Source organism: Chrysochloris asiatica, unplaced genomic scaffold (assembly GCF_000296735.1).
Source record: "Chrysochloris asiatica unplaced genomic scaffold, ChrAsi1.0 scaffold00006, whole genome shotgun sequence".
In the NCBI taxonomy this organism is placed as follows: Eukaryota; Metazoa; Chordata; class Mammalia; order Afrosoricida; family Chrysochloridae; genus Chrysochloris; species Chrysochloris asiatica.
The window spans coordinates 5,273,623-5,297,686 of record NW_006408524.1 but is presented as its reverse complement, the minus strand read 5'-3'; the positions used below and the strand labels follow the sequence as shown (position 1 = coordinate 5,297,686).

The following is a 24,064-nucleotide window of genomic DNA, read 5'->3' as shown; positions in this document are numbered from 1 at the left end:
ACACAGAGAACGGTCTGCATGAAACCCATTAACAAGAGGAGACTAAATCTTAACATATCACCAGTGAGGGGGGACCTGGAATCTAAGCTACGGGCCCAGTGATCTCTCTAGTCCTTTTCTCTTAAGGTTTCACAGACTGGGCGACTAAGCTCCACCTGATGTAAGGATCAATTGTATGCTGTTCACTAAATAAGCATCTTCTAACCCCATACGTTTATCGGGGACATGCACTAACATACACTAGCTGCTGTGAAGTCAGTACTGACTCATGATAACCCCATGTGAGTCAGATGCTTCACAGGACTTCTTTCACAAGTAGATCACAGGTCTCCTTCCCAAAGCATCTCTCTGTAGATTCGAACTGCTAACCTTTCTGTTAACAGACAAGCATTTAACTGTTTGTGTGACCCAGGGATTCCTATGTTATTGCTGCCGTGAGCTGTGGAGTCAGGTCTGACACATAGTGACCCTGTACAGGGTTACCGAGAGTAGCTGGTGGGTTTGAACCGGCAACCTTGTGGTTGCCAGTCCAGTGCTTATCCTACAGTGCCACACCAGGACTCAGAGATTGCTATGTTGTTGTTGTTGTTGGTAAGTGCCATCAAGTCAACCACCAACCTTGTGGTTAGCAGTCCAATGCTTATCCTACCTTCAGCAGCACACCAGGACTCCTCTGCTGTTGTTGAGTGGCAACGATTCAGTTCTGACTCAAAGAGACCCTATATAGGGTTTCTGAGGAATGGCTGGTGAACTTAAACCGCCAACCTTGTGATTCAAACTGACTTTGCAGTCTAGCACATTAACCTACAGGACTCCAGTTGTTGTTAAGAGCTGTCAAGTTGGCTCTGACCCATATCGCCTCTGTATAGGGTTTCCGAGGAACAGCTGGTAAGCTTGAACCGCTGACCTTGCAGTTCAAACGGCATAGCAATGTGGCGCATTAACCTACAGTGCCACACCAGGACTCCATTAGAAGCCTCAAAATACCTGTATATATCACTTTAATATGGACAAACACTAACATCATAATGAGTTCTCTTTTCTATTTAAAGTGAATTGCCAATATTGTTTTGTGAGGTAAATGCTATTATTATCCATATTTCTTTCACAGCTGGGGAAACGGAGGCTTACAGAAAGGATCTAGTATGTTAGGGTGGAGAACGAGGTCTCAGACTCAGGTCTGTCAGCTTTAAACCCGCTTGACCAACACATTGCATAGCTGCAGAACAGCATTCAGCCAAAGATTCCTTTCACTGCTGTTTCTTGTTATCCTCTTGCTATTAAGTGTCATCAAGTTGGTTCCCGCTGATAGCCATGCTGTTTAGGGTTCTGAGGTGAGTTTGAACTGCTGACTTTGTAGTTAGCAGTCCAGTGCTTATCCTACAGTGCCAAAAAAAAAAAAAAAATCACCTTTCACAATGAGGAGGGGAAGATGAGGCAGTCCTACTCCTGGTAAAGACTTACAGCCTCAGAAGCCCAATGGGGCGGTTCTACTTAGCCCGACAGAGTCGCTAGGACATCGGTGGTGGTGTTGCCCACTATATGACTCCGGGTGGCACAAACGGATTGACGGAAAGGTTGCTGGTTGAACCTGCCTAGTGGTGTTATAGAAGAAAAGTCTTGGTGATTTGTTCCGTTTAGATTACAGTCAAGAAAACACTACAATTGAAGCAGTTTTGCTCAGCGCCGTGAGTCAGAATCAACTAAAAGAAATTAATTATCTGAATAATTATTACATTTTCTACTTTATTAATGTGCCTACATTACTGAATGAAAAAATGACAATACTTGGAATAACAGAGTTTTGTGTTTTTTTAACCTTTTATTGTGAGTTGGGTGAAGGTTTATCGATAGAGTTTTCAAGGCTGTGGGTTTTCAGAAGCACATCATAAGACCTGCCTTCTCGGGTGCCTCTGGATGGGTTCAAATCAACCATCTTTTGGCTCGTAGTGTAGTTTGGCCCTTAAATGTTTGCACCAACCTGAGACTCAAGAATTATCACCCTCTCCCCAGGGGGAAAAAAAAAAATTACAATTATTCTTGATGGCATCTGTGTTATGGCGTTGGAAGACAGCCAAGGACAGAGATGGAATATATGGTCTCCTGAATTAAACCTGGACACCTCCATGTCCAGAGTCCCGGTATGGACCGCAAGATTAGTTTGAACCACACTGGACCCAAAGGTTAGTGTGAACCTCAAGGTGGAGGTTCAAACCCACCAGCCACTCCTTGGAAACCCTATACAGGGTCGCTATGAGTTAGAACCAACTCCACGGCACTTAACAACCGCAACAGCAACAACAACCCTCACGCCCTCCTCCATGCCCACCCTGGGGCTAAAGGGGAAGGTGACCTCAGCACTGATTTCCTTCTTAGTGATGATGAAGCCTCTGTTGTGAAGTGCCATTAATTTGGTTCCAACCCATAGCAACCCTGCATAAAGTTTCCAAGGAGCAGCTGGTGAGCTTGAACCGTCGACCGTCAGCTTGAACCGTCGACCTTGCAGATCAAACTGACTTTGCAGTCCAGTGCATTGACCCACAGTGCCACCAGGAATCCCCATTCATTCTAAGGGCTATCCAATTCAAACTTTTCACTTTTAATAAAACTGAAGTCCAAGGAGGTGAAACATCTTTGGCCAAGTCCTATCATCTAGAGCCACAATGAGGAGAAGAACAGTCTCCTAGCTTCAGTCAATGTACTTCCCAGTTAAACAGATCACAGAAAGAGGCCTCAAAGCTAACACACAGAAGCCACCAGAACCAAGAGGCTACCTCCCTCTCCTCCCTGACTCAACCCTGCAAAACACAAATTCGCAAAACAAAGAGAGGCCCAGTAACCTCCTTTGGACCATCCTCTGTTTCTCATTAGGCTGAGCAGGCCTACCACATGGGATCTCCATTTAGCCTTGAACATTGCGGATAGCATTTATTTTCACGGCTGTTTCATAGTACGATAAGTGAGAAACGAACGTTCTGATGAGTCACGTGGTCCCAAGGAAAGTATCCTGAGAGTCAGGGCAGAGATGGGGCAGCTCCGAGGTAGGGGTGGGGGGCTGTGACTGGTGGACCACAGGGCCATAAAGGCCGTACATCCTGTCCAATTTATGAGTGTCTCTTTATGGAAACAATTTCTTTAGGTGTAATTTAGTCCATAAGTCTAAAAAAGAATGTGACCCCCTCCAGCAAAACTGTCAGAGGATGGCTTTGAAGTCTGTAGTTCTTCGTCTACATTTTACACGCAGTATTTCCAAATAATTAAAATAACTAAATTAACCAGCAACTCCGCATCAGGAAAATAAGATCAGCATCTCCACGCATTCTTTTCTGCCCACAAACCTAATTTTTGCCACATATCTGAGACCCCTATCACATCTTCAATATCTGAGACCCCTATCACATCTTCAAACTCAATTTTCTCTTAGGTAAGGATATACAATGCAACTTTAGCAAGGGGATCAAAATTATCTGGGAAACATTTAAAATGCAAATGAACGAACATAGTATTAATAAGAAAATAATGTCTGCACATCCTAACTCTGCCTCCCACGTCTACAGATACAATAGTTCTTTGCAAATTAGATGTGCTCCCTGTGATCCTAAAACGAAAGCCCTTCATTTGCATTCTACCAATGTATAGAATTATTTTCAAATGGCAGCAAAGATGATTATCACTGTATTCTTCTGATGAAGGAAACTTTAACATAATTCTAGAGATCAAAATTTGCAACATATAAAAGCACTTAAAATGCAAGTAGGTGGTTCAGTCATTGTACAAAAAGGTGAATTTTTGATACCATGCTTCAGAGATACAAATGTAGGATTATAATGACTTAACTGCCACCCACCTGATCCTCAGTGCTAATATAAATGTAACTCACAAACTATGCCTCCTTTTGGCCCCTCTAACAGAAGACATTATCTCCCCTATAGTCTAATCGCCAAGGCCCCTTTGCAAGGTCATTTTGCTTGAAATAGGGGTGGGCAATAAAACTGTTCTAAAAAATAGTTGGACTTTTTAAAAACCTTTGGAAAGAATATTAAATGTGTCAGTTCTTAAGCAGTTCATGGTAGGACTGGTGAAACAGAGGGTCCGGAGTTGGCAGCAGAGTAACCACCAGGTGCTGTATTGTATACGGATATTAGATTGTGTGTATTATTTTCCATCCCTGCAGTGATGCTGTGAAGCACCATTGGTCGCTCAACAGTGAAACACACAGCAAGAACAAAGACAGTTTATTCTTTGCACATACTTCGTTTTCTCTTTCTGGAAAACCTTTCAAAATGGGTGGTATACAGATTATCATTTAGAACTGAAGTGTTCAGTTTCCAGAGAAACTGAGACTAACTTGTGTTGCACCTTATGCGTATTTCAGGTCTGTCCATCGGATGAGAGACACAGAGAGAGCTTACTTTTAGGTCAAAATAAATTTTAAGAGGGAATGTGAACTCAGAAAAGGTTGGGAGAAGCTCTCCTCTTCCACATGGAAAGCCAGGCTACTAGATAGAATTTGAATTTGAGCTTTCACGTAATAACAAAAGTTTACACTCTCTCCCTACCAAAAACAAAAACAAAACACAAAAAACCCAAAAGTTCACTTTAAGAAACAAATTTAAATTTATGAGTTACACCTTTCTGTAATAAAATGGCAACAAAAAGGGGGCTAATTTATTAGGAATTGGAGGGAAAATGTAGACTTTTCAACTTGAGATGTTAGAACATGTGTCTTTCAGATGTCAAGGGAAGAAGAAAACACATGCATCTTGGCAAATCAGTAATAAGGTCGATCAAATGCACTTTAATTTTTGTACTATGTAACCCTCTTACTTTCCTGCTTCCTTCTTTTTTAACTTACACAAAGAAAATGACAAAGTACACAAAAACCTGGCTAACAAAAATATACATTTATCTTCTTAGCTTTGGGCATAGAAGTAAATTTATGCTAAATTTAATACTAACTTGAGAGTAACTAAGCTCAGTTATAATTATCTTGCTGGGAAGAGAAATTAATTAAATATCCCAGTGATAAAGACGCCAACAGCAAACTTAGAATAAACACACACGTGGAGAAGAACAGCGGCTTGAAATAAAGGCGAAGAGACGGAAAAGGCAATATTTAGTCCATCTGCTCAGACACTAATGGGACGAGGTAATCTTTTCAAGAGTACATGGTGTGCATTACACTGGAAATGAGACTACCTGGTGGGCAAATTCAGCCAAGTTCCTAATTCTCCTCTTCAACTTTGTGATTTGCTAATGTGAAACACATGTCTCCCTTTTGCACCAAGTTCAAATAACTCTGGAATTCCAACCGTGCAGCTCAGCGACTGAACCAGAACAAGGGGAGAACTTGTCAGGATTTAAGAGCTTTCAGCAAAGCCCTTCAGTTGCAGCCAGCACCCTATTCCACGGAAGGATATCAATTATAGATAGTGACTTGCTTTAGCAGGCAGTCGGGACTGTCAGACACTAGATAGACAACCATGAAGAATCATGAATCTTTCTATTAACTGTAAGAGAGGAAAAGAGAATGGGTCATGGCTATAAATAAGGCCGGGTATCAGCATGGTTTAACGCCTTGCCTCTTGGTTGTATGTAGCATGAAAATTCAACTAATTCACAAAACGGCCTCTCTCCAAGGGGAGTCCCAGGAACGACACAGTCAGTAGTACTGCTCTCTGTCCCAAAAATCCTGTTTTTTCCCAACTGGAATTTTTTTTTTTTTTTTTTGCCATCCAGTGCATTAGATGGATGTGCATATAGCTATTCCTTCAACTGACAAAATATATATAAATGTAGATTGATTCTAAGCCAAGCCAGTACTAATACCACTGGATACTTCTGTGAACATAAAAGTTCTTACAAGCTAGGCAAACTTATATCAATTTAAATGCATGCGTTTGGAATTTCCACATTTTAGACATAGAATTAAAGTAAAAACTCAGCGCCATCTAATCAGTTTCAACTCGTAGTGACTCTGGAGAACAGAGAAGAGCTGCTCATGGAGTTTCCAAGGTTGCAATCTTTAAGGCCTCAGGAGAAAGATGAGGATTTCTGCTCCTGCAAAAAGATTGAAAGCTTTGGAAACCCAATATAAAGAGGTCGTTATGAGTCAAAACTGACTCCACGGCACTTAACAACAACAACTATCTTTAAGGAAGCAGACTGTGACATTGTTGTCCCTCAAATCAGATGGTAGAATTGAACTACCCACCATTCAGTTAGCAGTCAAGAAAACAGCCACTGTGCCACCAATGTAAACTAGATATTTATTTATATTGTTGTTGTTATGTGCCATGGAGTCGGTTCCGACTCACAGCGACCCTGTACAGGGTTTCCGAGGCTGTAAATCTTTATGGGAGCAGAAAGCTTCATCTTTCTTCTGCGGAAGGCTGGTAGTTTCGAACTGCTGCCCATGAGATTAGCAGCCCAATTTGTAACCACTACGCTACCAGAGCTCCTTTATTCACATTGGTGTAAGTTATATATTTAATTTACTTTACTAGGTTTATTTATAATATAATTTATAAGGAGCTCTGGTAGCGTAGTGGTTACGAATTGGGCTGCGAACCTTAAGGTCAGCGGTTCGAAACTACCAGCTGCTCCGCGGGAGAAAGATGAGGCTTTCTACTCCCGTAAAGATTTACACCCTCGGAAACCCTGTACAGGGTCGCTATGGGTCGGAACCAACTCAACGGCACTTAACAACAACAACATAACAGGTTTATTTATATGATTTCTGTCATATCATAAAAGAAACAAAAGATTTTCTAAAATTGGATATGAATTTCTTCTAGCTAATAATTAAAATTGCCATTGTACATATCTGTAAATTTATATATTTTTTAACTTTTTATTGTAAATTGAGCAAAGGTTTACAGACAAGATCATCAGTTTTACATTCAACAAATCATACACTTCGTTTCATCCCAATGATTACATTCCCCTCCATGTAACAACAGCTGTCCTGCTTCCTCCCTGTGGTTCTGATTCCCATTGCACCCACCTACCTATCCTTTCTCAACATTATCCTTAAGTACATGTTTCCCTTTTGATTTTGAATGATTTACCATTCCTTGGTGAGCATACCATACTAGTGTTGCTGTCCCTCTAGATACCCAGCTACTGCTTGGCAGAAAATCAGGCCACGAGGGGGAGCTCTTTTCCAGACCTGAAGGGTGATTGAGGGCCAAAGTCTCAGGTTCCTCCAGTCTCTTTCTGACCAGTAAACATGGTCTTTATTGAATGATAATTTTGATAAAACAGCATCCTGGTCATTTAGTTTAACATTTAGGCAATTCAGTTTAACCAGATTCAACTTAAAATTATGCAGCTCTATGTATTTAAAAAATCATTACTACTAAAAATATTTTTGTCACAAGACAAATACCTGCAAGATTTTACAGGTGTCCATATTATTTAGGGCTAATAAGATAGACGTGTGTAAAATGTATTTAAAGGATTAATTTACCACCACACCTCCAAAAAACGTTACCTCAAACCTCTCCTCTAATCGAGAACGCAGTTCATTTAAAATATTGACTTAAAAGCAGCTCCTGGATCACTCCTTCACATTTAATAATGTCCTTGGATACGACAATGACAATTCTTTCCACTGGAAATAGTTCATGTTAGCATACGGTACTCCAAAAGGAATCATAAACTTACATCGTCTCTCAGAATGACACTTTGAAAAAGCAAGCAACTGACCAACATCCTTCTTCTAGTTGTAGCTTTTATAAAAACACATCTCTTCATTTATGCTGCTCACGCATCAGATAAGTTAGGAGACTCCTGGTTTACTCTACTCTCTGGGAATATTTCCTCATATACAAAAAAAATCCTAAAATTTCTCCTGCTTAGTGTTAAAATGTCTTTGTGGTTTCCATTAAATTTGGCAAGAATAAAGGGCCATTGAGTCAAGCTTGGCTTAAAAATAACACTCGCCTCAAATTTTTAAAAAAGAATCAAATTAAATTCATGGGAAAATCTGGAAATATACTTTAATTAAAGCATTTGCTTTTTTCATTTTTTGTTATACCAAGAAATCGACAATAATTCCTCCTATACAACTATGTTGTTGTTGTTAAGTGCCAACGAGCCGATTCCAACCCATATAGGGTTTCCAAGGAACAGCTGGTGAGTTTGAACCACCAACCTTGCAGTTCAAACGAATTTGCAGTCTGATGCATTAGCCCACTGCGCCACACCATAAGAAGGCATAATTAAACAAGAAGTAGAGGGGAGGCGGCAACCCTGCTAACGTCATGTTGAATCTTCAGAACATCCTGTGTACTCTGGATTTGAAAACCTAGCAGACAGTGTATTTCACACTATACTGTAACTGCAGTGTAAGGGATATATTACAAAGGATGGCCCATTGCAGAAGACATGCTTCAAACAGCTCATGGTGGTGGTTGCCAGAGGGATGGGTGAAAAAGGGAGTTTGAAGAGGTGAAGCACAAAGCAATTTTAGGGCAGTAAAACTATTTTGCATGAGATTATAATAGTGGACATATAGCCTTATATATTTGTCAAAACCCATGGGGTTATATTATAAGTTAATAATAATGCATCAGTACTGACTCATCAACTGTAACAAATACAGCACAGAAAATCCAAAGGTTAATACAAGGAGAAACGTGTGCAGGGATGAAGAAGAGACATATGGTAATTCTTTGTACATTCTGCGTAATTTCTGCGTAAACCTAAAACTGCTTTTAAAAAGTAAAGTGTGTTAAAACACACACACGTTCTACTTCCTAGGAAACCTGTAGAGATATAAGGCACTTGTAAGCTCAGTGTTTTATCTAGAAGGAAACTGGCAAATAAGAAATATAAATGACATAAGAATAGAAGTTACTTTAAAGGAAAAGAGAATTGATCATGTGTGTGTGCATGTCTGAGAGAGGGATATAGAGAGAGGTCCATCATAACAGACCCTCCTCTGCCAAGTTCGCTGGCGTATTAAAAGCTTCCAAAATGTCTACACTTAGTGCGCCAAACTCAATGCATTAACAGGACCCTGTGCTTCTGTACAGAAGCTGAAACTGAGTCCTGTATTTTTTATTCTCAGTGATTTAAATGTCCTTCCCTTTCAGCTGCTCATGGTCCAACCTGCCAGGGATAGAGACTCCACAGCCACGAGAAAAGGCCAAGGGTCAGGAAGCACTGGCAAAACATGTAATGTTAATGAGGTGTGTAGCTGGACTGCACCTTCAGTTACTGGGCTGTGTTGTTGTTGTTAAGTGCTGCTGAGTTGGTTCTCACTCATAGCGACCCTGTATAGGGTTTCGGAGGAGGGACTGGTGAGTTTGAACCACCAATCTTCTGAGTGTTTACCCTAGGGCCCACAACAAGGCTGTGTTATTTTGACTAATAAAGGAGGACAGAAGACTTCCAAACCTGGCATGATAAAAGAAGGTGGGTTCTCAATGGAACCCCACTGCAGTTTTCAAAAACATATCACTAACCACATTTAAAAATACATATAGCTTTTTCCATGAAGCAATTAACTTGACAATGGGTGGTCTCAGGTCAAGAAATTGTGCATAGTACTGTACCCCAAGCATCCACCTCTCAGTGTTTGGAGTACCATTGCTGCATGAAATAAGCTTTGAGGGTTTGGGAGAGGAAGGCAGACTGAAAGAGAGGCATTCCCCACGATTACACTTTTTTTCTATTGTTACTGGGCCTTGGAAGGGGGAATCAAACTTGGTTAAAAGGTTAATAATAATTCATGTCCAGCTTACTATTACTCAATAACCATCAAAGTCGCTAACTCAAAATAGTGTTTTCGGGTTTACAGGATCAGAGTCATTACACTCTCTATTGAAGAGTTTATTGAATTTTACACTAAGCTTTAGCTGACTGAACAGGTCAAGCACTGTGGCTCTGAGTTTTCTTTATTCTCAGGAACACATAAAGCTCTCTCCAGTTTACAACGCTGCTGGCGAGGAAACATGACTCAGCACAGGGTCAGGGAAGACGACCTCCCTGAGGAAGATCAGAGTGTGGCTCAGACCCCCAACACCCTCCACTTACATGCACCAGCTGCTCCTGGGTGTCAAACTCCCTGGTGCAGCCTTCCCAGTGGCAGTTCGTCTCGTAGATTACTTCAGGCTCCTGCTTGCTCTCATCTTTGTCCCCTTCTTCTTTCACTAGGGTTGTGCCTTCTGGCTGTTCCTAAGAGGGAGGGGGTCAGAGAAAAGGAGGAGAGAGTAAACAAAGAAAAGTCAGACCTGAGGGGAGGACAGGGGAGGACTTCAGGTAGCAAGAGCAAGAGAAGCCAAGTACAACCGGGATCTAGATTGGTCTTCTGGGAGCCCTGGGAACACAGTGGGGTACTCATTGGATTGGTAAATGGAAAGGTGGGCAGATCAAACCAACCAGCTGCTCAGCAGGAGAAAGATGAAGCTGTTTTTGTAATGATTTCATAAGCATTACATCAGAAACCCTGCCCTTATCTTTGTTTTGAGGAGTCCTGTGTGGCACTGTGGGTTTATGCACCACACTGCAAAGCCATTTAAACTGCAAGGTCAGCAGTTCAAGCTCACCAGCTGCTCCTAGGAAACCCTATAGAGGGTCACTATGGGTCGGAACTGACTCGACAGCACTTAACAACAACAACAATGAGAAAGGGTTTTGGTATTCCACTCAGTGCTATTCATCAGCAAAAGTACAAGTGTGTCCAGGTGTATCCACTGGGTTTCATGAACCAGAAAGAGAGAAAGTTAGGGGTTGGATGGAAGGAGACAGAAGGATGGCTTAGTTACTCATACCATCATGCCATGCCTCAACAGCAAAGATTTGAAAAAACATGAAAGAGATAAAGATGACCATCCTGGAACCCTGAACATTAAAAAGAAGGCTAAAAATGGAATCACACACCAACTGGAAGAAGAAATGGAGCAAACACAGCAAACAAGGAGGGACACTGAGTAGAGAAACCCCAACAGCTGTCCTGGCTCCAAGTGACCATCTTGAGATGAAGCCAGCCGGGATCCTAGGTGAGCAGCACAGAAAGGTAACTTCACAGCCTCTCCAACAACATACAGAATTGAGTGGACACACCAGTGGGGTAGCAAGGTGAACGGAATGGGAGTGAAATCTAAGGAGGGAACATGCAGGCGGAAGGCTCAGCATGCCAAGGACCCAGGTGTCCACAGAGTAGGGAGAGAGCTAGAGACAGGTTTGCACAGACCTTGAGGGTGGGTGATACAAATAAAGCAATAGATTCCCCACCTTTCTTCCCTCCCCAGGTCCAGAATGCTGACTGCAGCCAATGGAAAGTGCCCACACAACCTCGCCCAGTGCCCTGAGGAACATGCCCCCCCACCCCCACCCCCACCCCATAGATGAAAAGAAGCATGAACTCTCCTATACCTATGGCTGTACTCCAAATTCCCTTTCCTCTCTTCCTACCCAGCTCCAACTCACAACCCACCCCACCCCCCAGACCAATGACAATGGCTGCACTGCCCCCCTCCCCCATCTGATCCCATTACAGCTCAGGAATGCTCTAGAGACCCCATCCCCCAGCCAGGCAACCCTTCCCTGAGACCCACCGAGCCCCATTCACCAGCTATACCTCTCCTCAGTGGAGCACTCTGACACCCACCACCCTGTCCACCTGGTGAGTTAGAGAATGGGCTCCTAAGTCCCTGTTTACTCACCACACCCACCACCCTGCCTACATGGGGAGGACCACAGCCAACTTCTGTGTCACTGGGGTGATGAACATCAGAGACCACCGCCCACAGGGAACAGAGATCCACATCCTCCTCCTAGTCCCTGCCCTGCCCACTCTGAGAAAGGTAGCTCTGGTACTGCCAGACTAGTGTAGCATGCCCACGATTGTTACATATATAAGTCAATCAAGATGAAGCAAACAAACATATAGTAAGTCAGTAAATTAACACCTTAATGCCTCACAGACAACGGGCAGTATCAAATCACATAGAAAAGCATTATATGATGGCTCAAGCAAGTCCCACCATATCTTTCCTGAGAATGATTGGTAAGGGAACTACCCAATCATAGAAACATATATAGTATCCTCACCAGGATCAAAGAAACATATATAAGTATCCTCACCCGATCACAGAAACATATATAGTATCTACCCGATCATAGAAACATATATAGTATCCTCACCAGGGTCAAAGATACTTAAATATAGTATCCTCAACGTGATCAAGGAAAGCACAGACAAAACTCTGGAAGAATTCAGAAAAACAATGTCAGAACAAAATGAGACAATAATTAAAAGCCACACTTAAATAGCAACTAGATATCCAGAACACTAACAATCAAATATGAGAAACAAATAACTCTATAAGCAATAAATGTAGAATTTAAGCAATGGAAGGAAGAATTAGTGAAACAGACAACAAAATGCTAATTTTACTGAGGAACACCCAGAGAAAAACGAAGAAAGCCTAAGAGTTACGTGGGACACGATCAAGAGGAAAAATTCCCTAAAACCATGAAAGACGAGATTTCTAACCAAGAAATCTCCTGAGCAAACTTCCTACTGGACAGACCCCAAAAGGAAGTCACTAAGACTTACCATAACCAAAGTTTCCAAAACCAAAGATGAAGAAAGGATTCTGAGACTCGCTCATGAGAAACAAAGTATCACCTATAAAGAGTCACCAATAACACGAACTTCCTGGCATAACATCTTGGCAGAAACCATGCAGGCGAGGGGGCAACGAGATGGCATATATAAATACACTGATGGATAAGAAGTGCCAATCAAGAATCTCATATCCAGAAAAACTGTGTCTCAAATGAAATAATAAAATTAGGACATTCCTAGATAAAATAGAAATTAAGAAAATTTGTAAAAACCAGACCCACTCAGCATTGGTGGAATTATTAAAGGGAATCCTTCAGACAAGGAATAAATGATACCAAAAAACACCCTGAACATTAAAACATATAGAGAAGCACCCAGATACACAGATAACTCTCAAAAGTAAGATAGGGTACAAAAATGAAAACAAGGAATGAAAAGTATCAAATCTGCAATCAATGACAACTTCAGACCAGAAAAGGTAAGTGAACGGTGTACTAACAGAATTTCCACATAGAGTCAAGGCAATATCAAAAAATAACAGGCCATTTTAAATTTAAGATTATAAACGCAAGCTTTAGAGTAACTATCAAGAAAATTAATAATCCTGTTTGCCAAAATAAAGAAACTAAAAAAGACTCAGTAAGATCAAAATGAACAAATTTAAAAGACAAAATCACTAAACAAAACGAACTCAGTAAAGAGAATTAAGCAGAACAAAGACATCATCAAGACCACACACAAAAAACGGAACAATGGTGAATTAATGGTTGCTGCACTGGGCTGCTAAGCACAAGGTCAGCAGTTCGTATCCACCAGCCACTCTGCAGGATGATGTTTTCTGCTCTCACAAAGATTTACAGCCTCAGAAACTCTATACAAGGTCGTTACGTGTCAGAATTGACTTGATGGCACACAACAATAACAACTCAAAAAAAAACAACCACCTGTTACAAAATGACAGCGGTAATATTTATTGACACTCACACAAAATGTACATGGTTCAAATGACCCCGTCAAAAGACAGTGAGTGGTAGGTAGGACAGAGAAGAAACCATGACCCATTACAACTGCTGTCAATAAGAGGTTGTTGTTGTTGTTGTTGTCAGGTGCCATCGAGTCGGAACCGACTCATAGCGACCCCATGCACAGCAGAATGAAACAATGTCCGATCCTGGGCCAACCTCACTACCACTGCCACACTTCATGCCATCAATGATGCCACCTGGCTGATCTATCTTGTTGGAGGTCTTCCTCTCTTTCTCTGACCCTCCATCTTATCCAGCATGATATCCATCTCTAGCGACTGTTCCCTCCTGACAATAAGAGGTACACTTGTAAAAAGTTGAATTGGCAAAACTTGTGTGGAAGATATGTTTGCAACAACAACCTAAAAAAGAGTTGATACTAAGATACTAAGGCTAATTACGTACAACCAAAAAGCTCACGGGAATTGGTTTCACATAAGGTTTAGACTTATGGTTTCATGGGACATCCCAATCCTCATTAACTGACCTAATAACACGTTATTAATGCCTCTGTTCTACCTCCTAGTGCAATGTGTAGTGCCTGGGGTCTTAAAAGCTTGTAAGCACCCATCCAAGGCACAGATCAACAGAGAAAGAATGAGAGGCAGGAATAGTAGGAGAATGTGTGTCTACTTGCCTCCATGAACAACTGCCTCCTTTGCCAAGGGACTGGAAGAATCAATGGTGCCGACTACCATTACTGAACATTTTGATCAAAGACTCCATAGAAAAATCCAGATCAAAAGGAGGAATACACAAAACAACATTTCTAATTCTCACAGACTCCAGACTTCTTAGAGCCACGAAGATTGGATAAATGCCTACAGCTAGTGCCCTGAGATAATCTTTAAATTTTTAACCAAAAATATTTCTTGACATCTTCTTAAAACCAAACAATTTAGCTTAACTAGTAAAAAATGGCACCGTGTGTTCATGCGTCAGACTGCAAAGTCGTTTGAAGTGCAAGGTTGGCAGTTCAGGCTCACCAGCTGCTCCTCAGAAACCCTATACTGGGTCGCTGTAGGTCGGAACCGACTCGACGGCACTTAACAACAACAACAACAGTAAAAAATGTCAGCCTTAAACAGTACGATCTTTTAAAAATTATCTCTATAGAACCAAACTGACAACAGCAACTTGAAAGATGAAATCGGAACCTCACAGTGCAGTGAATTTATGTTAATGGAGGAGAAATAACTCAGAAAAGAAAGGTGAAAATGGTTGCACAATACATAGAATGTCATCAGTGTCACTAAAGGATACATGGAGAAGCTGTTGGATTGGTGAATGCATAGTTTCAAGAGCAACAAGAAAATAAATTATGTAAAAAAAAAAAACACACTAATAACCAGTTGAGGCCAAATACTGTTGCCCTAAACACAAACCTGAAAATAAAGTGAAATTTTATCCCCAAACAAACAAAAAAACGCAATGACAAGAGGTCTTATAGTCTTTGCTCAAAGGTTCCTCAATCTGCACTCAACTGCTAACCTGAAATTGGTGGTTTGAATCCACCCAATGGCATTGCGGAATACAAGCCCTGGCAATTTGCTTCAGTAAAGATCGGTGGTGGTGGTTACATGACATGGAATAGATTCCAAAGCATAATGACCCTATATAGGGTCAGAGGCTGTAAATCTTTACAGGAGCAGAAAGCCTCATCTTTCACCCTCGGAATGGCTGGTAGATTTGAACTGCTGATCTTGCGGTTAGCAGCCCAATTGATAATCCACTACTCTACCAGATTATAGCCAAGAAAATCCCACGGGGCAGTTCTACTGTGTAACAGCCTCACAATGAGTAGGAATCCACTCGAATGCAAATAACAACAGTCTTTACCCTCAGTAGAAGTCTGGTACCTCTATTTTAGATATTAGCTTTAGTCCTTTCAGTATATTAATTTGTTTATCCTCATATTTTGTAATCTAGAGAACTGGTTTACTGGTATCGCTAATTCTGCTTTCCTTGTTATTAAAGGTTATGAGGGGGAAAAAAAATTGCAGATTTTGTAGGGACAGTCTATCAGATTCAACTCTGTAAGGATTGTTGTAGTTATTGTAAAGTGCTGTTTAGTCAGTTCTGATTCATAGTGATCCTGGATAGGGTTTCCAAGCAGTGGCTGGTGAGCCTGAACCACCAACCCTGTGGTTAAAAACAACCTTGCAGTCCAACGCATTAACCCATAGCGCCACACCAGGCTGTAAGGACACACAGGTTGAAATCTGAGAATCATAGTATCTAAAGTTTCCACGCCTTCGCCTTTCTCCAACTTTACAACAGCAAAAATACAAAGATTTTCCAGAGTTCTGGAAGATAATTCAATATGAAGATTGAGGTCTTAAGGCAGGGCTAGATGATAAAACATAGACGTGTGTTTAAATATAGCCAGGAAGGTTGTTGACTAGTAAAATGTCAGAGGAAGGAAAGATTTCAGAATCGTTGATACCTATACATTCCATCCTCAAAGTTCTCGGGGAAAAGGGAATTTGAGTTGAAGCAGGCTGGAGACAGCAAAGCCCAGTCTTTGTGGGAGTCTAGACTCTTGTACAAGCTCGTTTTTTGAAAAGTAACATTAATAGAGCTGCCTCCCTGCGTCAGCTGCAACCCTATGAGATGATATATTAGAATCACAATCTATCAATGTTGAAACGAACGGTAAGAATGACTTCAAGCAGAATCCAGATGAAATTTCTAAACTCTTCCTTCATGGAGAGCACCAGAATCCAACAGAGCTTTGCAATGAAGTGAATTGCATATTGATCGTTCCTGGCTTTCCAAATTCTCCTGGTAGGTGGACAAGGGAAAGCGATGTGGTAGTAACATCATGAGCAGGGTCCCAGCTGTGACTTCACGCCAGGAGATTAGTAATTCTGCCCCCAAATCCGGGACAAGACCGGAAGGCTGTTTGATCACTTTTGTAGTCAGACATCAATCCAACCAATTACTGTGTAAGCTACACTGCCAACAATGGATATACCTCCTACAACAGGCTGATTGCCATGGAACAAACTTCTACTCATGGTGACCTCATGCGTAAAACTGTGCACCAGAGGGGTTCCAGGTCTTTCTTCTAACGGTGGACTCAAACCTCCAACTTTCCAGTTAGCAAGCTAGCGCTTTAACTGTTTGCACAATCTGGGGAAACCAATACATTACACAGCTTCTTGCATTTGTGGGTTTCTGCTTCTGTGCTAGGAAACAAATTGAGGGAGACTGTATTACTGGCCGGTTGTCAAATACCAAGGTTAAGGCCACCAGCACAGTGGAGAGGGTAGAGCTGTAATGAAAGGCGGCAGGCAGGTCTAGGAAGGAGCAGGCCCTGCCTGGTCACCTACCTGCTGACTGCGTGCGCCTGGGCTGGGGAGCTCTTCGTCAGGTTTGATCTTGGACCTCTTGTTGTGCATAGGGTCACCAGTGCTGCTTACGGCTGACTCACTTGTGGGCTTGTGCTGCTGGTCACAGGGCGAGAGAGAAAAATGAGGTTTTGATCAATGAATGAATGGTACCTTAATTACCACATGCAACTCAAGACGTGCAGCCTTGTTTGCCAAGAGCACAGACTCGGCTAAGGCTCACAGCCACAGCAGTAGAAGTCAGAGAACAGAGTCATAAGGCAGTTCCTCATTTTTAACTCACGGGTATCAACTCCCCATGGCTTTTCAAAGTGAGAAGAATTGAGCTGGGGCCCAGCTTTAACAAGCTCCAATGGTGTTTTGTCGAAGAATGAAGTCGTGAGGGAGTATAAAACCAAAAATGCACACATTGCCAAGCTCTTTAATTAGAGCATCCGGCATCTTCTCTCATTCTGGCTACCAGAATAGAAGGCACAGCACAATCGTATTCCTACTATTATGCATCATACGAGCCTAAGCAGAGATGCATTTCTAGTAGAAGAGTTGACATTCACCACATGAGAACCATCTGAATACTGCGCATTCATTACATTGTAGGAAGGTATCAAAAATGATTGCTACAAAATCATAGAACTCTTTATTCAACAACAACAACAACAACAACAAAAATGTGAAGCTATTGGTTCTCAACTTGATCTATCCATCTAGGTGAGTGGCGTTCCCATCTCTCTTCTTCATTGAAGAATTCTGCACTCTTGAGTCACATTGTATCAAAACAGCAGCTGTGGCATCCTCAAGGGCTTAAATTGTCTTCCTTTTAAATGTTCTGTGTGTTTGGGGAACAAAAAGAAGTCTTAAGGGGGCAAGACCAAGGCTGCAGGGTGGGTAGGATAAGCTTTCCCAATGAAAGTCTCATAGGACAGCCCTTGAAATCCTTAAAGAATAAGCAGGTGCATTGTTGTAGTGGAAAAAATTCCTTAATGCAAATTTTCTGGACTTTACCTCACCAACGTAGTTTTCCATTTGTTTAATACTTCTTCATAATAAACCCCCATGGTCACTCTATGTTCTCTGAGAAAATCTATCAAGATGAGGCCCCTTTGGAGACCCATAAAGACAAGTCACCACAGCCTTCTGAAATCACCTCTCTCTCTTGAGTTTAACTGGCCCAGCATCTGCTTGGAGCATTCTGTCCTGATTGGAGCTTTTTTGGAAAGGAATTATAAGGAGACTGAGTCCTGGTGTGGTGCCGTAGGACAAGCACTGGACTTCTGGCTGCAAGATTGGTGGTTCAAACCCACCAGCCACTCCTTGGAAACCCCATACAGGGTCACTATGAGTTGGAACCAACTCCACAGCACTTGATAACAACAACATAGGGAGACTTAGACGTTCATGACGTGCAGACAGCCACTAATTGTAGAGACATGTTTAAACTTACTTTGTTTAGAATAAACCCTTACATGTATGACTGGAACTCTACTACTGATTTTTACTTACTCTCATATTTACTCCGAATGTAGTTTATAGTTGGCACCTGGTCAGACTGAAATGTTTTTAGGCAGTCATAATAACTGGGCTCCAGGAGGAATAGCTATAGTTTCATGAAGAGCATATGCTCGCAGTCCCCAGGTTACGAATGAGATCCGGTCCAAACTGGATCTTTAAGAATGTACCGTTAAGTTGGAGCAGGGACACACAGTTCTTCTTGAGCTAATGCCTTACTTTAGTGCAAGAAAAGACTGGTTTAAAAGCCGCACCTGCGGTAAGTGAAGGTAATTATGATGAAGAATTTGTGGTGAGCAGAGCTTGGAGTCCTGGTTTGATGCTGTAGGATAAGCACTGGAACACAAGACTGGGGGCTCAAATTAACCAGCTGCTCCTCAGAGTTGCTATGAGTGGGAACCGACTAAATGACACTTAACAACAACAGGGCTTGGTTCAGTCATTTGAAAGTGAAGGCAAAGTTACATCATCAAAAAGGACAAAATGACTCAATGGCACTTAACACAATAACCACCAAAGTTCATGAGTTGTTTGAGTCAGAAGTTTACAACCCAAGGACTGCCTGCATGCCAACACTAAAGAATATACCTGAGGGTTAGAGAACAGACTCCCAGTCTGGACACTGTGTGAGCACTTAGGTCCTGCATTGAGTTATGTCTTTTGTGGTGGCAAGTCTCTCCTCTATGATTACCAATATTACACGCATTTGCTTCTTACAATTCTTCCTGGAAAGTGATGTAACGACTGGTACTGAAGTAGCCCTCTTGTGAACAAGAGGCGGAAAGATAGAAAGAGCCTGAGTTCCAGAAGCCACCTTTAATCAACCTAACCCATGCTAGTAGCATAGGGGTTACGAACTGGGCTGCTCAAGAACAGCAGTACAAATCTAACAGTCACTCCACGGGAGATGAAGCTGTCTGCTCCAGTAAAGATTTACAGCCTTGGAAACCCTATTCAGGGTCACTGTGAGTCAGAGACAACTCCATGGCACACCACCACTACCACCTATATATCCAGATGATTTCCTATGTGAGGAAGGTTTGATTCAACCACTGTGAGTCGGTGGCATGGAGTGGTTTTCTCACCTGTGAGGATTCCGAAGCACCTGAGCTGACCTGCACAGGGTTCAGAACTGCCGGGATCCCTGGAATTGGTCTCTGTGTTGGAAAAGTTGGGGCAGGGTGAATGAGTGGAGGGCTATGTCCAAAGGCTGAGCCCAAAGATTGCTGTCGACTTAGGATTTGTTGATGCATATGGAGAGACACAGGTGCAGAAGGGTAGGTGAAGCTCAAGGCAGGGCTGCAAGTGGGGAGATAAAAAAAAAAAAAAAAAAAAAAATCCATCACTCATTCTGTACTCAAGAATCTATGCCAAGTATACACTGTGTGTACCTTTATACCTATAATTTTACCATCCTGGATCTTTATTGTGTCTCATTAAATGAGAAGCTAAAAATGAGTATTGCTAAACATCTTGAGAACTTCCAAGAGAAAGATGACTTCTAAGATGAGATCCACACACGTGTGTGTGCACATACACAGACTTGAAAAAGATTCTGCAAAACTGAAATAAAGGGCATCAGTTCAATAATAACTATTTATTGCAATAACAAACTTTATATAAAAAAGAGTGGGGACCTCATGTATTACAGGACTTTTAGGAGCTCTGTAGTTCTCTATGCTCCTGTGCATGGAGCAATTCCTTTTCGTGGTTCACCCCGCACGCACTCATATGTCTCCAGATCTTATTACAAGAGGAAAGAAAATCAATTGGTTAAATGTGTTTTGAACATCATGCTTGTCATATCACTCATTTGTTTGTAAAGATGGAAAGCTTGGTTCATCCAGAATGCCACCTAAAGAATTTCCATCAGTGCCGTCTGGTTACAGAAGCTGATGGATTAACCTCTCCCCGCTGAAATCGGTGATCAATGTGCTTCGGATGGAGGAATATTCCGATGGGAGCACGCAGCTCCCTCTCCCAGTTAAACAGCATTAAACGTCTATTAACGTCTATTATGCATGCTAATGTCTGTCACCACTTCATTATGCCACAAGATTTCCCAGGTTCTAGTAATTCCTGAGGAAGTGTTAATACTTCCTGGTATCAACACAGTTTAGGAATTAAATCCTCTTAAAATGAAGGGTTCTTGAAGAACTTGCCAATAGCTTGACAACGTATGAAAAATTTTAACTGCTTTGTATACATTTCTTAAAACGTTATTAGTGAAATGCAAAAAACATTCTCAATGGGGGCTTCAAAAAGTTCATGGAAAAATGAAACGGAAAGATTATGAAATGTTTCCAGGAACTTTTTGAAGCCCCTCATTTATTTATGGATGTATTCCCTACCACATACACTTTCCTGCTGTGTACTGCCCATAAAGAATTCGTTTCTTGCAACGTCAGAGGTAGAACTCATGCAAATTTCCAATCTGGTGTGTTAATTACTATTTCTGTTAAGCACATTAACTGAGAATATTATAAGTATAATAACAAAATTCAAGCCATTTCAACAATTGTATGTAATAATTCCAAAGATACACTCCATTCATTAATGTAACTCCATATTTTGCCTATTTGACTATAATCCATAAAAACAGCTTCAATGGGATTATATTACAATTATTCCTACAGAGAACCTTGAATTACAATAGTTTACCCATTTAAGACTGAATATCATTAAGAATACCTAAGGAGCATTTCACTGGGCTTTGAGAACCTATCCTTTCATTTTTGCATTGTATTTCTTCAATAAAGGAAAGCAGGAACATGGTGAAAACACTCATTGTTCACAATAAGTTAGGGAGAAATCAGTAGTAATTCGCTGCTTCTGCACTGCTATGGTTTCTGCCAGCGTTTCCGTAAGCAACCATGAATGATTACAGCAAGACATAGTAAGGTAGCCAGTGCGGATGATTGATAGGGCATTAATCAAAAGATGCATATCTGCCTCAGAATTTGTTCACAAGCTTTCTTCTAATAGCTGATTTCATGTTCACTGAGCTCTATGCCAGTTTGTCCAATTTATTTTTCAGTGTACAAGCCATTCATCAAAAAACACAATGATTTAACACCTCCCCCCTTTCCTTTTGGTGAATGGGTATTACTAAGTGTAACTACCTTATTCTATGCATTAAAACAAAACAATACAAAATAAAACCCACTACACATATAAATTACAATGTAGCAGCAACTTTACACGACCCTCCATATACCATCTGGAGTTCCAAAGCTCCACACTTACTTGTCTGGTTTGGGAAAGGAAAAGCTAGGGTCATTTAGACTTCTAATTGGGAGGCACAATATTTGGGAGTTCAAAGAATCAGAACCTAACTAAGAATTAAGACCATTAAAGAAAATATTTCCCACAGCAAAAAATAAAAATGTCCTGGGTTTTATAGGCAAGCCAGTTTCAAATGTTAATAGCTAGATAAGGTATATACACCTGTATTAAAAAAAAAAAAAAAAAAGATGGAGAAAAGACAAAATGAGGCACAAGAGAGGGGTGAAGATGTGGGACACAAGGACATTTACGGACATGCAGTACTGACTGTGTATTACTCTAAAGGTAGACACATAACACGCATTTGTCAAAACTTACAGGGCTGTACAACACAAAGGGAACCTTACGTGAACTATTGATCTTAGTTCATCATAATGCATTGGCATTCCTCCATCCTAACTATAAGATGTTAAAAAAAGGAGGAACAGTATGCAGGCAGATATTTTCTGTGTAATTTTTCTGCAAACCTAAAGCTGCTCAAAAAATTAACATCTATTTTTTAAAATGAGGGTTAGCATTCTTACTATAGTTCTCCTTATCCTCAATGGTATAGTCTCCCTGACTCTAGCAAGCACTGGGAAGTCTGGTGACGGCTTTCAACACATTTTAGAAGCTTTCTCCTTTCTGGGCTGCGTTTTCACTGGAATAAACATTCTCTAAAATCCACATCAACTATGAGTCTCCACGGGGCATGAAAGGATACAGGATGGAAGAAAGGCTTTCAGCCTTCACTGCTTTCTGAGAATAAGCCAGCAACAGAAACACTCATCTTTACACGCAGAGTCGTGAATGCACATAGTCCTGAATGGGACCTTGTCTCAGCCCAGAAGAGTCAGCCTTGGCCCTTCTGTGGCAGTTGGCTTTTGCAGAGTGATACATGAAAGAGCTCTGGTAGCTTAGTGGTTACGAATCGGGCTGCGAACCTCAAGGTCAGCAGTCTGAAACTACCAGCTGTTCCGTGGGAGAAAGATGAGGCTTTCTGCTCCCGTAAAGATTTACAGCTTTGGAAACCCTGTACAGGGTCGCTATGAGTTGAAACTAACTCCACGGCACATAACCACAACAACAATGTGAAGGAAGGTCGCTGGGCTCCAGGATACAAAGCTGGCTCAGAATGTGATGACAAAAGTACAAAGCTCTTGGCTGTGTCACAGCATCAGTGCCGTGACTGAGGGAGCCAGGGGTTTTCCCACCCTCAGAAAACTACCTGCGAGTGCTTGGAACAATTTTCCCAAGAATGCAGCAGGTGGTGGGCAATGATCGTGCATTAAGACAGAGGCTTCAAGAATCAAGAGAAATAATGCTCTTGCTGTGGAGACTATGCCTCCCATGTGCAACCTCATACTCCGTTGGACAAGACATATGTGAAAAGAACCTGCTAAGAAGGTGCTCTGGTAGCGTAGTGGCTATGAATCGGGCTGCGAACCGCAAGGTCAGCAGTTCGAAACTACCAGCTGCTCCGCGGGAGAAAGATGAGGCGTTCTGTTCCCGTAAAGATTAACAGCCTTGTAAACCCTGTGCAGGGTCACTATGAGTTAGAACCGACTCCACGGCACATAACAACAACAACAACAAGTCCCTGCAAATGGTTAATGTGCTTGCCTGCTAACCTAAAGGTTGGAAGCTTAAATTCACCCAAAGATGATTCAAAACAAAAGCCTGGCGGTCTACTTTCAAAGAATAGTCTAGCAGCAATGAAGGCACAAAGTGACTGGCTTCAAGAGGTTTCAAGAGGGAGTTTAGTTTAGAGTGTGGGAGGGGGAGGATAGAGTCCCCACTGAATATTTTTCTTTTTTTTTTTTTTCCCCACTGAATATTTTTCATGTTGTCTAGATGGGTCTGGTAAAAAGAGACGGGGATAAGATTCTTATGATTCAATAGTGAGTAATTGTTATCATGACTAATTGCGACTGTCACAAGTGTAAAGGTAGAAGATTTGTAACAAAAACGAAGGAGTAGTTAATCTTATAGTTCAGAAACAGAGGACCCTAGGACCATCAAGGGAGAAGAGTACAAGCAGAATGCAGGACCTTATCCAGAGAAGCAGCGACACCAGAGATGGAGGCAGAGATAGGGACATGGAGAGAGGGAGCAGCTGAAGATTCTAGATTCATGGGAAGACAGGGACTGAAAGCCAGTGGCCAGGAGGCAGACTTGCAAAATGTGCCCTTTGGTGGTGTATATTTGTTGTTAAGTGCCTTCGAGTTGGAGTCGACCCATAGCGACCCTATACAGGGTTTCCGAGGGTGTAAATCCTTACGGGAGTAGAAAGCCTCATCTTTCTCCCACGGAGCGGCTGGTAGTTTCGAACC

General features: G+C 41.7%; 1 protein-coding gene across 1 annotated transcript in view; it reads right to left on the bottom strand.

Moving 5' to 3' along the window:
* The window catches only part of GLI3 (GLI family zinc finger 3), a 414,242-nt gene that overhangs the window by 73,066 nt on the left and 317,112 nt on the right, over window positions 1–24,064 (bottom strand). Inside the window, exons 7-9 of the mRNA XM_006832110.1 lie at window positions 19,553–19,766; window positions 16,944–17,057; window positions 10,045–10,185 (exon numbers count right to left, since the gene is read on the bottom strand). Coding sequence (XP_006832173.1) covers window positions 10,045–10,185; window positions 16,944–17,057; window positions 19,553–19,766 — 469 coding nt within the window. The remainder of the gene's footprint in view (window positions 1–10,044; window positions 10,186–16,943; window positions 17,058–19,552; window positions 19,767–24,064) is intronic.